Source organism: Bos javanicus, chromosome 9, assembly GCF_032452875.1.
Source record: "Bos javanicus breed banteng chromosome 9, ARS-OSU_banteng_1.0, whole genome shotgun sequence".
Taxonomy (NCBI): Eukaryota; Metazoa; Chordata; class Mammalia; order Artiodactyla; family Bovidae; genus Bos; species Bos javanicus.
The window spans coordinates 62,749,428-62,767,308 of record NC_083876.1 but is presented as its reverse complement, the minus strand read 5'-3'; the positions used below and the strand labels follow the sequence as shown (position 1 = coordinate 62,767,308).

At 37.2% G+C, this 17,881-nt stretch overlaps 1 protein-coding gene across 1 annotated transcript; it reads right to left on the bottom strand.

Annotated features, from left to right (window-relative positions):
* Window positions 1–772: 772 nt before the first annotated feature.
* Window positions 773–17,625, bottom strand: CGA (glycoprotein hormones, alpha polypeptide). The gene is made up of 4 exons (XM_061427888.1): window positions 17,517–17,625; window positions 3,041–3,147; window positions 1,748–1,932; window positions 773–1,119 (listed from the first exon to the last, which is right to left on the bottom strand). The coding sequence occupies exons 2-4, from the start codon at window positions 3,138–3,140 to the stop codon at window positions 1,042–1,044; spliced, it is 363 nt and encodes a 120-aa protein (XP_061283872.1). The 5' UTR covers window positions 3,141–3,147; window positions 17,517–17,625; the 3' UTR covers window positions 773–1,041.
* Between the last annotated feature and the right edge of the window lie 256 nt (window positions 17,626–17,881).

Genomic DNA, 17,881 nt, shown 5'->3' with positions numbered 1-17,881 from the left:
TCCCTTCTGGATGTAAAATTGGAATGTTAGAGGATGTTATCCTTACCTTAGCCACTATTTGGTTATAACTTGGCTGCCAGGAACTACGGTCAGGCATAAGCCAGCAGAAAGCAACTTCAGACTAGGGACGATTTTGGCTTTACCAAACCTTAGAACAGTGGTCTTCCTTTTTTTAAAAAATAATTTTCAGTAAAAAAGTTTGTGACCAAACATCCCCAATATCCACATATGTATTTATTTCTAAATTTTGTACACCCAAGACTATATGTAAATAAATGAATGAGCAGGTTAAGTAATGTGTGTGCATTTCAGTGTTTCTTTAAAGGTACATGCACTCACTTTAATTTTTCACCCTGCCATCTGCTGTGTTTACCAACCCGTTAGAAATTGGTTTTTCACTTTGAAATGGAATCTTGACAAATTGGTGATGAATGAAGTTTTTTTAAAGCCTTATCTGTTATCAGTTCTATTTTTTAACGTATCTGTACTTCTATAAAACTCACCCAAATGGGCATCTAAAGACAATGTGCAAATGAATAGAAATAGAAGTTATATTTTCTTCCTTTACCCCAATGGACTGTCTCATGAGTAGCCCACTGTCTGAGGGGCTCACAGCTTGCTCTGGAAGGCTTGGTTAGAATAAGATTCTCCAGTATTAGGCCATTGACTACATGGGAACCCACCTCACCTACTGGCTCACTCCCTTCCATTAATCCTATCAAAAGTAATTGGCTTGAAACTTTTCAGAAAAAATTAGAATTCAGTGATAGAGTGATGATTTAAAAGACTTTATTTCCAGTGGAATCAGCTTTTTATGGTCATGCTAAATGCCATATTTCATTCCAAATGAAAAGATCAAGACTGCTGATTATATTGTAGGATAAGGAGAAAAGCAATAAAGCTGCAGTATATTCTCAAAGCAGGTTAAAAATGGTATGGCAAGGAAAAGGAGGGTTTTATCTCACAAAGCCATAGACACTGGACAAATTAATTTTCCTTTTGAGCAAGTCAGCCATCATCAGCAAGGCCCACTGCAAACTATTAGGATTTGTGATAATAACAAGTGCTGCAGTGGCACTCGGTGTGGTTCTCCACTCTGACATTTCCCATCACTGTGGCCTAAACGGAAGGGAAGAAAGATAGATGATAGACAGAGGCAGATGGATAGATAGGCAGGCTAGCAAAATTGAAAACTGTTCAGTAAAATAGTCTCTAGCCAGCTGAACTGAATAAATGCTTGCTACATGGGACTTCTGTGCTGGTCCAGTGGCTAGGACTCTAGCTCTCAGTGCAGGGGACCCAGGTTCCATCCCTGGTCAGAGAACTAGATCCCGCCTGCCACAACTAAAGATCCCACATACTGAGTGCTACAACTAAGACCCTGTGCAGCCAAACAAATAAATAAGTACTTTAAAAAACAGACGCTGGTTGTATTCGCATAGTCTCCTTTTCAGCTGATATTTTCATTCCGAAAGCTTAGATTTGCACTGTTATAAGTATTCTATGTTTTCTCCCAACCTGCCCCTTATCACCTCTGTCCACTGTCTTCATTCTGGATAGATCCAGCCTCTGCCCACAAGGTTGCTGACTGTCTTGGTTAAAGCAGACAAGCTCAGCCCTTCGCTCTACAAATGCCCATTGAAAGACTGGTCATTAGCTACCTCTGGCGTGAAGCCCATGGATGTGCTGTGAGGACATTTCTCTGGTTGAACTGTTAGAAAGTTTCTGGGGCCCTTTAGGTCCTCACCTTGGTAAATGCTTTGGCCACACAGCATGTAGCTTCCGAGGTGATGTTCTTGGGGACCAACATTGTCTTCTTAGACCTCGCTGGAGTGGGGTATGCCCTGGAGAAGCAGCACCCCATGCACTGATAGATTGGAGCATCTGGCTTGGAGAAGTATTTGTTTTCTTTTAGCTTGCATTCAGGACAGCCTATCACCAAAAAAAAAAAAAAAAAAAAAACCAAATTTAAAAAGAGAGAGAGAGAAAGAAAAAAAAAGAAAGAAAAAGGCAAAGAGTAAAATAATCCAAAAAGAATTTTAAAAAAAAAAACTGTGAATGATTCCTTACTATTGGACAACAAATATTCTTTTTTTCTATTGGCAGTTAAAATAAATAAATACTTTTTGGTTGTATGTTCATCTTCACACACAATATCTGTTTGTCCTGACTACAGTTATTTTCATTGGAAAATAATTTTTGCAGCTAGGAAGCATGGGACAGCTCAGTAGTATAAGATTCTTTAAGAATGACTTCTCACTTTCAGTGCTGATAGTATGTCTGTAGGTAGTACAAGACTTGACAGATGAAAACACCATGCTCATCCAAAAGAAGAATTTTGCCCAGAGGCAAAATATTTTGCACTTTAGAATCTACTATTTCTTTCCCCCATAGACACTCCAAATACTGACAGAGGAAAACTTGTCAGAATTAAGAAAGCTTGGTGAGTGGGACAGCCTGCTACTAGATCTGGCATCTGCACTTGGGAACAGAGGTTAAAATATTACCACTTGTCTAGAGAAAAACCATCACCAATAGTAGCTCACAGTTTCATAGCAGATGGGGTGGTATCAGCTACTATATGAGATTTTTCAGAAAATAGAGCAAAAAAATTGACTGCATAAAGCGGTTTTGTTTTCTAACTTGTTAACTGATATGAAAATTCATCTACAAAGGCAATGTTAAAATAATCCCAAATCTTCTGGGAGAAATGTAAAAAAAAAAAAAAAAACCACAAGCTAAACTGAATAAGGAGCATTTTTTGCTTGTAAAACTCAGATAAAGAGTAATCAGGAATCTATTTCAGATGGAAATGTACAAGCTGCTATTTAAATGGACATGTAAGATATCATTTTCACTGTACATTTTTTGGAACCTAATTTAATTTTACGTTCACAATCTAAAAGTGCCTTGATATATACCCAATGGCAAAGATTTGTCACATTTGAAAAGGAGGTAGAAATGTAATTAATGGAGTTATTGATGTACATTTAGAAATGTGTGCTTTCTTGTTACTGCAGACCCAAGTTGGGTCACATACCCTGCATTGTAAACTCTCCATCAGGAAAGGAATGGAGAATTTGCAGAAACAGAGACAAAATGGCCAGAATGACAGCTGCATATTTTCTGTAGTAATCCATGGCTCTTCTGCAAAACAGACATAGGGAAAAAAAGTTACTATAAAATTGGCTTAACAGGCATAACAACCAGTAGTTTTAACATTGCTGCAACTAAGTCACCAATGTCTTGACCCCTTGGCCTACAGCTCCCAATACATTTTAAAGCCATGTATAAAAAAGCAATTTCTCTTTAGGAAAGAGGTAGAGAATTGACTCTTCTCATTTCTTTTATCAACCAGTATAACCAGGCCTAATGATAACAATAAGAAATTCTGTTTCCAAAATCTTAACATCCTGTTAAGAATCTTTAATTACCTTATTTATAAAATATGAAACTTCAATAGATAATATCTAAGGATATCTATATGATGGATGGATGGATAAATTGACAAGCTTAAATATGATTTATAAAATAAACAGTATTTGAGCCCATCCTTCCCAGTTCCATGTGGGAGAACAGAAGGAAATGACAATGCCTCTCTTGTTTTTTATTCACTGGGGGTAGCTGAGTTGTAAGGCTAGTTATGAATTGCAAAGTAAATGCTAATCTAACAATGTGGCAAGAATAGACAGCAGGTAGTATTAATCAAAGTTTTCCTAAATGCACTTCCTGACTTATTTATACCTGTAGTACAGCTTTACCTAAGCATTCTGAATGCATGAGATCATGTTAAGTAAGGTCAGCTGAATGATTGATCATATCCAGATATTGACTGCATTTAAAAATTGGGTTTTATCTCTACATGTTTCAGAAAAACCTCATGTAAGATAAAAGGGGCAGATGTTTATCCCTGTTTATTTAAAGGGCTTATGTTCAAACCATGAAAGATAAGAGACAGAGAATCAATTACCTATGAAAAGACAATTCAGAACACTTAAAGAATTAACACCAATTTAACAGAATCACTTTTATAAAATGGAAGAGGGAACAGTTCCCAATTCAATTTATGCGTCCAGGATTACCCTGACACAAAAACCAGAAATATACAGAATAAAGAAAGAAAACAAGAGATTGGTACATCTCATGAAATTTATTTTTTTATCTCATGATATTTAGATGGGAAAATCCTAAACAAAATAATAGCAAATTGAATACAGTAATGTATAAGAAAAATTATTCAACACAACCAACTGGAAATAATTTGCAATAGTCAAGACCAGTTCAATATTTGAAAACCACTCAATTGTAATCCACCATATCAAAAGAATAAAGAAAAGAACCATATGATTATACCAATTGACACAGGAAAGCATTTGACAAAATCCAATACTCTTTCACAACAAACACTCTCAGAAAACAAGAACCAAAACAGATTTCTCAACTTGATAAAGATTTGATAAAGAGCATTTATAAAAACCTACAGGTAACCTACAGATAATATCATACTTAATGTGAAAAACCTAATGCTTTCCTCTTAAGCTCAGAAGCATGATGAGGATGTCCATTCTCATTACTCTTATTCAATATAGTACTAGACATTCTAGCCAGCGCATAAACACAAATTTAAAAGGAAGAAGTAAAACTGTCCCTATTTATAGATGATATGATCATCTACATTTAAAAAAACAAAACAAGGAACCTACAAAAAAGGTCCTGGAATTAATTAGTGAGTTCAGCAACAAGATTGAATGACAAGAACAACATACAAAAATCAACTACATGTCTATATACTAAAAAAAAAAATGCAGAAACAAATTAAAACACAATACTATCTATACTCACTCCAAAGAAAATAAAATACTTAAGTATAAATCTAATGAAATATGAACAAGACTTGTATGCTGAAAATTACTAAGTATCGATGAAGTAAATCAAAGAAGACCTAAATAAATGGAAAGACAAATCATGTTCATGGATTGGAAGACTCGACATAGTAAAGATGTCAATTCTCTTCAAACTGATCTCTATGTTTAATGAAATGTCTATCAAAGTCCTAGCACAGCTTTTGTAGACACAGAGAAGTTTGTGATTACTGAATGGCGAAGGATCTAGAATAGCTAAAACAATTTTAGAAACAAAGTGGGAGAAACCAGACTTCCTGCTTAAGTGTTAAGTCTTACTATAGTAATCAAAATAGCATGATATTAGGAGAAGGATAGATACCTAGACCAATGGAACAGAATAGAGAACCAAAATATAGACTCTACACAAATATGTCCAGTTGGCTTTTGACAAAGATGTCAGAGCAATTTAACAGAGGAGTTCTACTTTTCCAATAATGGCTGCTATAACAATTGGACATCCATAGGCAAAACAAACACAAAAACAGAACATATAAACATATAAAACAAACACCTCAATGTAAACCTCACATCTTATATGAAAATTAATTCCCTGGGGTAGGGGGAGGAAGGCTCAAGAGGGAAGGAATATATGTATACTTGTAGCTGATTCATGTTCTTGGACAGCAGAAACCAACACAACATTGTAAAGCAATTATCCTCCAATTAAAAATAATTTTTTTCAAAAAGTTAAAAAAGGAAAGAGAAAACTAATTCAAAATGAGCCATCCATTTAACTGTAAAATGTGATATCATAAAATTATTAGGAAAAAAATTGACGGGGGCAGGGTCTAGATGAAGAGTTTTTAGAGTAGTCAAAAAAATTAATAAAAAAAATTGATATATTGGACCTCATCTAAATTATGAGTTAACTCTCAAAGAGGACAAAACTACAAGATACAGACTTGGAGAAAACGTTTGCAAGCTGCATATCTCACAAAGGACTAGCATTTGGAATATATAAAGAACTCTCAAAAGTCAGTAGAAAAAAAAATCCAATTGGAAAATGGGCATTGCCCTGGAAAAGATATATAGAACCCAGGGATCAAACCCAGGTCTCCCACATTGCTGGCAGATTCTTTACCAGCTGAGCCACCAGGGAAGCCCAAGAATACTGGAGTGGGTAGCCTATCCCTTCTCCAATGGATCTTCCCAACTCAGGAATTGAACCAGAGTCTCCTGCATTGCAGGTGGATTCTTTACCAGCTGAGCTACTAGAGAAGCCCATATAGAAGGCAAATAAACACATTTAAAATATTCTACATCAACCACTAGGGACATGTGAATTAAAACCACAATGAGATATTACATACCTAACAGATAAAATTAAAATAACACCAAATGGATGCAGAGAAACAGGATACTTCAAACTTTGCTGGTGGAAATATAAAATGGTACAACCTCTGAGGAAAATAGTTTGGAAGTTTCTTATAAAACCGAACATGTACTTACCATACCGTGTAGCCCAACAGTTACACTTGGGCATTTGTCTCAGAGAAATGAAAACTATGTTCAAGTAAAATTTGTACACAGAAGTTCAGAGCAGCTTTACTTGTAAAAGCCCCAAACTGGAAATGATCCAGATGCCCTCCGGTGGACGGAGATGAATAGTTGGTTGTGCAAACAATGGTACCTCCATACCAGAGAATGTGGTGTAGCAGCAAAAAGGAACACATTATTGATAGACATGCAACTTGGATGGATCTCAAGGGTATCATGCTGAGTGAAGGCTGCATACTGTATGATTCCATTTATATAGCACTTATGAAATAATAAAATTAATAGAGATGGAGAATAGATTAGCAGTTTTGAGAAGTTAGTATTGGAGAGGGAGTTGATGGGAGTAAATAAGTGTGGCAATCCACTCCAGTACTATTGCCTGGAAAATCCCATGGACAGAGGAGCCTGGTAGGCTACAGTCCATGGGGTCGTAAAGAGTCGGACATGACTGAGCAACTTCATTTTCACTTTCATACAAAGATAACATCAGGGAGCCTGTGGTGATGGAAGAGTTCTTTATCTTGATTATGATACGGATACACTAAAATATATTCAGGGTGAAACTGCAGAGAAATACACACAATCCTAATGAAATCCAGATAAACTCTGTGTGTTGTACCAATGTCAATTTCCTGGTTTTCCCTTTGTACTATAGTTATGAAAGGTATTATCATTGGGTTTGTTGTGTGTGTGCTCAGTGCTCAACTGTGTCCAACGCTTTGAGACCCCATGGACCTGCCAGGCTCCTCTGTCCGTGGGATTTGTCAGGCAAGTATACTGGAGTGGGTTGCCATTTCCTCCTCCAGGAGATCTCCCCAACCCAGGGATAAAACCTTCTCTCCTATGTCTCCTGCATTGAAAGGCAGATTCTTTACCCACTGAGCCACCTGGGAAGTGCTCCTGGGGGAATTAGCTAAAGAGTTCTCAGGACTTCCCCATGTATTTTTTTGCAACTTCCTCTAAATCTATAATTTATCAAAACCAAAAGTTTCTTAAAAAAAAAAAAAAAGACTTTTCAGAATGAGTCTTAAAATTTCACATGATTCAAAACTTGTGGTTATTTTTCATGTGGACTGCCATAATAAGACCATGTTTTTGCCAAATGTTTATATAAACCCATACCTTTTATAAGAATAATTTCTCAGACAGCAGAACTAACAGTTTATAAAACAGAAAGCAGACTATGTACATATTGGTAAGGCTAAAATATATGTAATGTCATTATTTCTACCTGATCTATATACTTACGCCTAGTATTTAGGGGTTTTATTTATCTTCATCCATGATTAACACTGAATAAATATTGTCCTAAGTCAGTGGCTCTCAACAAGTGATCTGAGGATCCTAAAGAGTTTTAGTGGGTCTGGGAGGTCAAAATTATTTTCACAATACCAAGATGTTGTTTGGGTTTTTCACCCTTACCCCCTCACTAGTGTTCAGTGAAATATTCTAGAGGCTATGTAATATACGACATTGTAACAGACTGAATAAAGAAGCACATAAGAATGTAACTGTATTCTATTAGCTCAGTGCTGTTTAAATTTTTGCTTCAAGGTAAAACAATTCCATTCTTACCACTGACTTTTTTGTTTGGAAACGGTCATTTTTTTAATAAATATATTTTATCTATGTTGACATGTTTTTTAAGTTGTTTTAAAATGAATAAATATTTTAAAACTCATAACATAATTTCTAAATCAAAGACTATTAATAAATATAATTTCATTAAAAATTATTTGAGCTCTTCAATAATTTTTAAGATCATAAACTGTTTCTAAGATTCAAAAGTTTGAGAACAACTTAAGTGATATACAAAGTCACAGGGAAAATATCAGAATTGCAATGGGTTTCCTTTTTAAACTAGTATCATTTTCATGCTTTGATATTGCAGCTCATATATTATGAAAATTCAGCATTATGCAGTGAACAATTATATCAGAATTAATTCAGAGAGAAGCATTTATAACAAGATGGCAGAAAGTGAGAGCACAAAGCTGCTGCACATTTTAGGATTTGCTTTATGCTGAGGGGAAGATTTAAAAAGCAGAACCAAGTCACCATTGCTTTAGCTTTTAATAACAGAAATGGCTTTGTCTTTATTTTAAAAAGAGATGAGATTAACCAAGCGAAAAGGGATTAACTCTCAAATTCTAGGTGTTTCGGAAAACATTTTAACAAACATTTTCATCAGTCTAATCACCCTTAGGTCTTTCTGTTTGGGAAGAAAAACATTAAGATCCAGGGCAGGAACAATAATTATGTTCAGCTGGGATTTATGCAATTTTGCAAAAAATGCTTGATCTAAATCAGATAAACTAATCTCAGTCTCTCCGTATTCTGAGTGAGGACACTGCAGGCATCACAGACTCTAGACATCCAACGCCACAGTCCATCTCAACATCCACTCAACATGCCCTCCCCTCCTGCCACCTGCCCCATCAAAGTAACATGAGGCCAAGGAAATATGTGTTCAACTTGACCTGTAAGGCCTTTCTCCCATTTCTCAGCCCACCCACCTCAGACTTAGTTTAAGGAGCTGCCAGCCACCAGCTTCATGGTGAAGGTTTCATCCTACTTCAAAGGCAGAATAAATAACTCTCCACTGCGTTTACCTATAACTTTGCTTATAACTTTTAGCTAAAAGTCCACAATCTGTCCTGAATACTAGCCAGTTATGTACGTTTGTCTTTCCATCCATGTAAAGCTTCTTAAGGGTAAAAACGGTGACCCCTAACCCACCCCCTTCCTAGCACAAGGCCTAGAGTATATGCAGTTTGTGTGCATGGATGCTAAGTCGCTTCAGTCCTGTTCAATTTTTTTTGTGAATCCATGGACTATAGCCTGCCAGGCTCCTCTGTCCATGGGATTCTCCAGGCAAGAATACTGGAGTGGGTTGCCATGCCTTCCTCCAGAGGATCTTCCCAACCCAGGGATCAAACTCGCGTCCCTTATGTCTCCTACACTGGCAGGCAGGTTCTTTACCACTCACGCCAACTGGGAAGCCCCATTGGGACTTTAGATCAGTAATAATATCTATCAAAACTTGCTTGTGTAGAGCTGTCATGCATAATGAGGAACAAGATAACTCTTGAATGACAACTTAGAATAAATGTTTAATTAAATAAAATATTTTCAGATAATAAATTCATTAGAGACAATATACTCATTTGGCTATAAAATTTGTAGCTGGCTAATATATGAATGTGTAAGTGTTAAATATTCTGCAGGTAGGAGTCACTTTATGCAATGATATATTAAAAAAACATTAAGATCCAGGGCAGGAACAATAATTAGGTTCAGCTGGGATTTATGCAATTTTGCAAAACATGCTTGATCTAAATTAAATATACTAACCTCTGAAGTGACTTAGCACGCCCTCATGCATTTTGGGGGCCATTTTTGAAAAGTTCACCTGCCATAGCAGTGAAAACTTAGGGACAATGAACAAAAAGGCTTCTCCTTGAAGCTCCTCCACTCTATTTTTATCAGAAAAAAAAAGTGTCTATAAAGTAAGGTGCCAAGATTGAGAAATCTATCATCCTAGTCTATCTATCCTATTATTAAAAGGCTTCAAGGCAAATTAAATGTACATAGATACATACATATTACATATGTATATTTATATATGTATATTTGCATATGTAATATGTATGTGGATGTGTGTGGATATGTTTGTACATGCATGTATGTACATGAACACATATATATGTATATTACATATATAAAAGATTGTTTCAAGATGACAAGTCTTTGGTTCAATGTGACATCCTGCCCTTCATTTATCTGCAAAGATGCTGTCATTTCTCCCCCCACAGCCAGAGAGTGAGGTTTTCAATTTTTCTAAAGGTGGTAATAGATGGGGTGACTCATCCATACTCTTCATACCAGGAGGAGCAGCTGATTCATAGCACACTTTTGAGATGACTGGTTAGGTGTAGAGGCATAATTCTTTGTTAACAAAACAGACTAAATCTAACTGATTTCTAGAGGGTTAACCTAAGGTTTCACCTCATTAGCCCCATCGAGCCCAGCTAACAACCAAGAAGAAGAAAAGTAGGCTGCCTTCAGTGAAGGATCACTAATGAAAGGGACCCTTGAAAGAAAAGCCTTTAATCCCCAGCACACTGCCTGGCATGTGATAGGTATTCAAGACATGTTTGTTAAACTGAAGAGAGGTCTGTAAGTTTCAACATCTTGCCTGGCAAGTGCATGCACGTGTAGTCATTTCAGTTGTGTCTGACCCTTTGTGACTCTATGGACTATAGCTCCTCTGTCTATGGGATTCTCCAGGCAAGAATATTGGAGTGGGTTGCCATGCCCTCCTCTAGGGGAATCTTCCTGATGCAAGGATCAAACCCGCTTCTTTTATGTCTCCTGCATTGACAGGTGGGTTCTTTAACACTAGCACCACCTGTGTCTGGAACAGCGAATAACAATAGTTCAGCCTTGATGAAAGATCTGAAGGTGGACAGTCGCAGGGGTAAGTGTTCAGCATCCTTCATCCTTTATCCCACCAACTTCCAGGGAGTGGATCCCTGAACAGGCTCACCTCTACCTCCTATCAACTGACCACCACTGTCTCTTGCTGGATGGCTTGGTCAGTGCTCAGGAAACTCAGCTGGAGTAGCCTTGACTACTCATTTTCTTTCTTCATGTGCTCTAGTTTCAGTAAGTGGTTTTTCACCCTGTTCTTGTAACATATTTTGAATCCCAGGTCCAGCAGTGTGTGTATTCTGCGATCCCACGCTCCAGCCCCAAATCCTCCAAGTAGACATTGAAATTGCTTCTAGGCCCCAAAGTGACCTTGAGACCCAGCAGTGCATTCACTGATGGTCAAACGATGGCTGAGAGGTTGGGGGGATGGAATGAGGAGAAACTGGTTAATACTCCTAAGATCTGTCTCAAATCCCCTCAACCATTCTTTGATATAGATAATTAATATTTTCTCTAATATATGAAAATCTGAGTTTTGGATGATTTGACAGTTCAACATTGTGAAACACAAGATTTAAGGTCCAAGTTGAACCTTTGAAAGATGAGTAAGTACCTGCTACACACCAGGCACTGGTCCAAGTGTGAGTGACACAAATATGAGTAAGTTTCCTGCTCTCTGACCCAGATACAAAGGTGAATAACTATGAATTAGAGTGGTGAATGCTGCAGTAAAAGTATTTGTAGATGTTGAAACATTTGATAGGCTGGGGGCAGGAAAATGGAGAGGTGAAAAGCTAATGAGAATAAAAAAAAACACATGCTTCATGGGGACAAAAGCCATGAAAGTAGTAAATCAATATTTTACCATTTTGACATTTGTTCTGGAGCTTCATGTATTCAGGAGTCCTCATAATTTCCCGTCTAATCACAGAGGTTGCAAATACTGTGGTCACAAATTGCTCCAGCATTCAGAGGAAAGTCAGTGAAGTCATAGAATTCTGGAACCGTATCTGGGATGGGATTTCTGTTGATCAATTACTTAACAGTGCTTTGTGGCTTTGCAAAATTCTAAAAGGGACTCAACTTATTTTCCACATGAAATGAAGAGAAAGAGTGAAAAAAAAGGGGAGGTCTCAGAGTCAAGAGACATATAAAGTACAACTTGTACAACTATACTTTATAAACAAAATCAAAACAAACAAAAAAAAAACCCAGGGGTTTCCGTAAAAACAAGGAGAACAAAAGATGGCCTTTAATTTTTTTTTTTAAAAAAAGAAAAAAAGAGGCAGTATTGAGAAGGGAATTGAAATGCTCATAGAATTATAAAAATTTCAATTCCTTTTTGATCATTCTTGTAACAGTCATATTTTGAGAAGCTTCTTTTCTTTATTTTTTGTATTATACTCTCCTTATCTTTTATCCCCTCAGTCCTGAACCCCCCTCCCATCTCCCACCCCATCCCACCCCTCTAGGTTGTCACAGAGCACTGAGTTGAGCTCCCTGTGTCACACAGTAAATTCCCACTTGCCATCTATGCTACATACAGTAATGTGTATACATATGGCCATTCTGACCGGTGTGAGGTGATACTTCATTGTAGATCTGATTTGCATTTCTCTAATAATGAGCAATGTTGAACATCTTTTCATGTGTTTGTTGGCCATCTGTATGTGAGAAGCTTCTTTTCTTAACTGACTAAATTTAAGGGGCTTAAAATAAGATGTACACGTTCTACTTTAATTGTTATATTAAGGCACTTTAAACTGTTGTCATAATTATGTAATTAAAATCAGCTCTACCATTACCCTTCTGGCTTTTCTAGCACAAAAGCATTTTTTAACTTTTCTACAAACTAAATCAGCAAGAAATTTAGATAGGACTAATTCTATGCACCATAATAATACTGTTTCAAATGAGAAATTCAAATATTTGTTGTTTAAAAATACTCATTTTTTTAAAAAAATCAACATTATTGCAGTTATAAATGCTATCAGGAACAAAATATTGAATAGTGTCAACTTATCACACAGAAAAGTAAAACATCCAGAAGCCAGAACAGTTTTACACTGAGCACTATTGTAGCAATATAAGAATCTTCCTTGTAACTTTTAAAATTTGTGAAAACATTTTTAATGTTTATTTGAGCTATCTTCATGCATTTGGCATACCAACTATGATTTCCATTTAAAAGCACTAAGTTATACAAACATTGCCCTAAAGTCTCTCAACTGTGATATGGACCTGAGATTGTAGATTTCTCATTCCCAGCGCCTTATTTTATCAGCATTATTTTTCTATGATAAAAACAGAATGGAACTGCAAAAAGCAGTTCCCTTATCATTTATTGCCCCTAAGTTTCCTCTGCTATGGCAAGTGTACTTCCCAAGATATGGACACAAAAATATCTCTCGGTTTACATTCACTCTGCAGTATGACCTTGCTACTTCCACATCAAAAAGTGGTGTGTCTGTCTTTGTATCCCACTGCTCTAGGTGGGCTCTGTGACTACTGACACCGAGAGAATGAGGCAGCTGTGAGATTACCCCTTACACCAGTACAACACTGGGCCAGTCCTGGGAGTAGCCCTGCACTGACCTGGCAGTTCCTGCTTCCTGGGTCTTAGAAGCCAGCTGGCATGTAAAAAGTGCTACTGCTCTAAGACCACCACACTGTGAGGAGGCTATGAGCCACGTGAACCAGCCCTGGAGAATGAGATGCCACATGGAAAGAAAGAAAGAGGCCAAAAAGTGATGAGTAAAGAAGCCCTCTGGATGACCAGCCCAGTCAACCCTTTAGATGACTCCAGCCCCAGTCACTGTTGGATCACAAATGCATGAGAAACGAAAGTTAAGAACTGCCCAAGGACTTCCCTGATGGTCTGGTGGTTAAGACTTCACCTTCCAGTTCAGGGGCTGCAGGGTGGATCCCTGGTCGGGGAGCTAAGATCCTAACTGCCTCGCAGCCAAAAAACCAAAACATAAAACAGAAATGGTATTGTAACAAATTCAACAGACACTTAAATAAAAACTGCCCAACTGAGCCCAATCCTGAGAGCCCAATCCTGCAGAACCCTGAGAGATAATAATAACTTTCTGTTTTACCCACTAAGTTTTTAAGTACTGTGAGGCACAGTAATACATAACCAGAACAACTGCTGTCTCTTATAACAAAAACCTCTCCTCCAAGGTCCGAGATATGGGACCCCAGTCTTGACTCTCCTTTTTCTTCTGGTACTTTTCCTCTGTGAGGTGTGATTTATATAACACACATTCAGTTAATCTATTAGGGAGAAAAGTGTGAACAACTTGGATTTAGAATTGTACACAGTATCTGTCATACTGAATTCAGTAATAACTTCCACTTTACAAAGAAAGCCTACTATTAATTGAGTACTTGTGTGTGCTAGGTATTCTTTTGAGCACCTTGAACACACAAATATATTTAATACTCATGTTGACACTGTGAGGTATTCCTCTCATTTTGGCAGATAAAGAAATTCCGTAAGTGAAGTAACCCAGGTAAGTTTATAAAAATCATCACTCCCAGAGCTAAGATTTTAGAAGGTCTCTTTACAACTCTTTACAAGCTCTGAATCCCATATTCCTAAACTGTTTCAAATCTTTATATTTCACAATGAACTTCTTAAATGGTTTTCTCAGGTGATATGCTACAATTGCTAAGTTGCTTCATTCGTGTCCGACTTTTGGCAACCCTACAGACCGTAGCCCGCCAGGCCCATCTATCCATGGGGATTCTCCAGGCAACAATACTGGAGTGGGTTGCCATTTCCTCCTCCAGGGGATCTTCCCTATCCAGGGATGGAACCTGTGTCTCTTATGTCTCCTGCATAGGCAGGCGGATTATTTACCACTACCACAACCATACACATAAATAAAATACTGACGTCTTTTCATTGAGAGCAACATTATGTTGTGCCAGCTTAAAGATCATTGCTTGTGTAGTTTTTTATTTTGCATATGTTTCTGACTTCACCTTCTTCAGAACAACCTTAAGAAAGGGATTTCATTCAGATAAAGAAATAATTTATATCTGATCAAGTTATGAGGACTAGTGTCTGATTAATGAGAGTGGGAAAAGCAGATAATCATTAGCTTTAAAAAAAATTTTTTTTTGATGTAGGTCATTTTTAAAATCTTTGTTGAACTTGTTACAATAGTGCTTCTGTTTTACGTTTTTTGGTTTTTTGGCCTCGAGGCGTGTGGGATCTTAGCTTCCCGACCAGGGACCGAACTCACCCCCTGCATCGGAAGGTCAAGTCTTAATCACTGGATCACCAGGGAAGTCCCAAGCACGAGGTTTTATATCCATTCTCTCTACAGTTCTATAAGGAAAGCATTATGGCACCTATTTCAGAAAAGTAAAAGGATTTGCCAAAATCATCTGGAAAGTGAACTGATCCTAAGATAGTGCCCTTCATCTGCCTAGAAGCACACAGTTAATCCAAACTCTTTAGAGCATTGATTTGAGCATGGATCATGCTGTTGTCTTTTCAAATTCAATTCATAACACTGCCCTTGATTCAGCTCCCACTCTAGCCTCAGTGCACTCTCAATCGCTCTCCCTCTCTCTTTCTCAGACCCCAGTGAACAAAGAATGCTAGAGCATTTCTATATGGTTATCTCTGAGTCTGATGAATCAAGAAATTACTGGATTCTTTTCTACAATATTACAGTGAGTATAGTCAACGCTATGGTCTTTCTGGTAGTCACATACAGATGAGAGAGCTGGACCATATAGAATGTAAATGCCAAAGAATTGATGCTTTCAAACTGCAGTGCTGGAGAAGACAGCAAGGAGAACAAACCAGTCAGTCCTAAAGGAAATCAACCCTGAATATTCATTGGACAGACTGATGCTGAAGCTGAAGTTCCAATACTTTGGCCACCTGATGCAAAGAGCTGACTCATCGGAAAAGGATCCTGATGCTAAGAAAGACTGAGGGCAAGAGGAGAATGGGGCAACAGAGAATGAGATGGTTTGATGGTACCACTGCCTCAGTGAACATGAGTTTGAGCCTACTTCAGGAGATCGTGAAGGATAGGGAAGCCTGTTGTGCTGCAGTCCATGAGGTTGCAAAGAATCAGACACAATTTATCAACTGAGCAACAACAACAATGGGTAATGCTAAAATGTTACACACCAAAACCAGAATTTGCAAGGATCCTAAGTTGATAGTAAACTACTCTGGGATTCACAATCTATAAAAATGGAAGTTTGGTGCTATAGGTCATGCTGTTCTCAATGGAAATATGAATTGATTCCTGTACATTTTCTCTTTGTAAAAGCAAAATATCTTGCTCTATTTTTGAACAAAATGCACATTACCTTCTAATTTTACTATTTTGTCTCCTGGCTCTTACTTTGAGTTTTAATGTAAATTTGAGAAATATACAATAAAACTGAGAATTTGTTCTGGAACATAATAAATTGCTTTTCTAACACTGTTCACATGCTACTATTTTCAGCAAGAAATGGTGAGAAATATGACTCAAAATTTCAACAACTCTATTACTGCAAAAAAAGAAAGAAAAGGGGAAAAAGAAACTTAAACCAAAGTCAAAGTTAAAATGAAGACACATAAACTTTTCATAAATGGTGATTGTTCTTATCACTTAAAAATAACTCAAGACTATAGCTAAGTATTAGAATCAAAATATTGGGTGACCAAAATTTTGAGTAATTGAATTGGTGTTAAGTCAAGTAATTATTTAAAAGACATTTTCAGAAACTTAAAAATATTCCTCCATTCTAATATAAAATATCTTCTTTTTGGATGGAGAGAGGGTAGTAGAACTTAGGAAAAGAAAGTTCCCATAAAAGTGACACGGAGCTTCTGTATTCCCGAGAGACCCATGTAGTGTCAGCTCATAATTCTTCCATTTGCCCAAATCCTGTTTCTCAAAAAAAATAAGTGTGGGGGGGGGAGCACTTTTATTTTCTAGTCTTAATTTCCTAGCCAGCTGCCATTCTAAGTAGCACTGATGCAAATATAACTTTTAGCAAACATTTCTGGAAACTCTCAGCAGAACAAACAAATTCGAATTAGCCAAGTGATGTTGAATTGCAAGGTCCATCAGTAACAGTGGGAAATACTACTGACACTTATTTTCATGGCATTCTATGAAAGAAGAAAAAGGAAACAATGCTGTTCAAGAGATTTCAGTGTTACAATTCAAGTCTACCCAAGAACATCTATTTGAAAAGAGACGCAAAGCCATGGTCATTCAGCTGAACAGGTGAGCTGCTTTACCACTGACCAGCTTGAATATAGTTATGCGTCATTTAAAAACTGATGACGAAACAGTATCAGCAACTTACATAAGGTCTACTCTCCCTCTACCTGACCCCTGGAAGCCACTGAAACGGATGCCTTTCAAATGACATCCAATATCTCTTGAGAAAAATTTTTAGTTACTGACAGGCACTCAGACATCACAGCAGGAGACAGTTGGTTTCTGGCTTCAGTTAGATAACATCTTAGCCTGTGATCACAGACCACAATTTTGCAGACTTCCTCCCAATTCAATCATGAGTGCTGAAAGGAGAATGCATAAATGCCTGTCTCTCTTCTTACTAGGGTTTATGCACAACCAGCTCCCTTGTATCCTCAAATATTTTACCCCTCAATTAAAATCCCCCAAATTATTTCATTCATTTTACCGTCCTCTGGATTTTTGCAGAATGTAGTCAGGGCAGTTGACTGTGGATCTGAAGAAGAATTTTAGTTTTGTCTTGTGATTTCTCAGCAACTGCTTTTAATAAAGTCCTCACCTGTCTTATATACCAGCAGAGTCATAAAAGCTGCATGTTCCCACCTACATCTAAGTCCAGGGATCAACAGTAAATTCCACCCAATGATTGAATGGTACTTCACATAATTACCATGACATCAATTTTATCTTATCTTGTTTCAGCCCTTAGATTATTTTTTGTTTTGAGCCATTTTCAGATGGTGTTGACTGCAAGGTCAGCCTATGAAACAAGAGAACTCTGTTATTTTCTACATAATTTTTTCAAGATTTATA

Excerpts from the sequence above, each read along its gene's own strand:
- CGA (XM_061427888.1), bottom strand. The coding sequence starts at position 3,140 with ATGGATTACTACAGAAAATATGCAGCTGTCATTCTGGCCATTTTGTCT. Across the intron at positions 1,933-3,040 it reads TGGAGAGTTTACAATGCAGG|GCTGTCCTGAATGCAAGCTA; the intron begins GTATGTGACCCA and ends TTTTGGTGATAG. Across the intron at positions 1,120-1,747 it reads TGGCCAAAGCATTTACCAAG|GCCACAGTGATGGGAAATGT; the intron begins GTGAGGACCTAA and ends CCTTCCGTTTAG.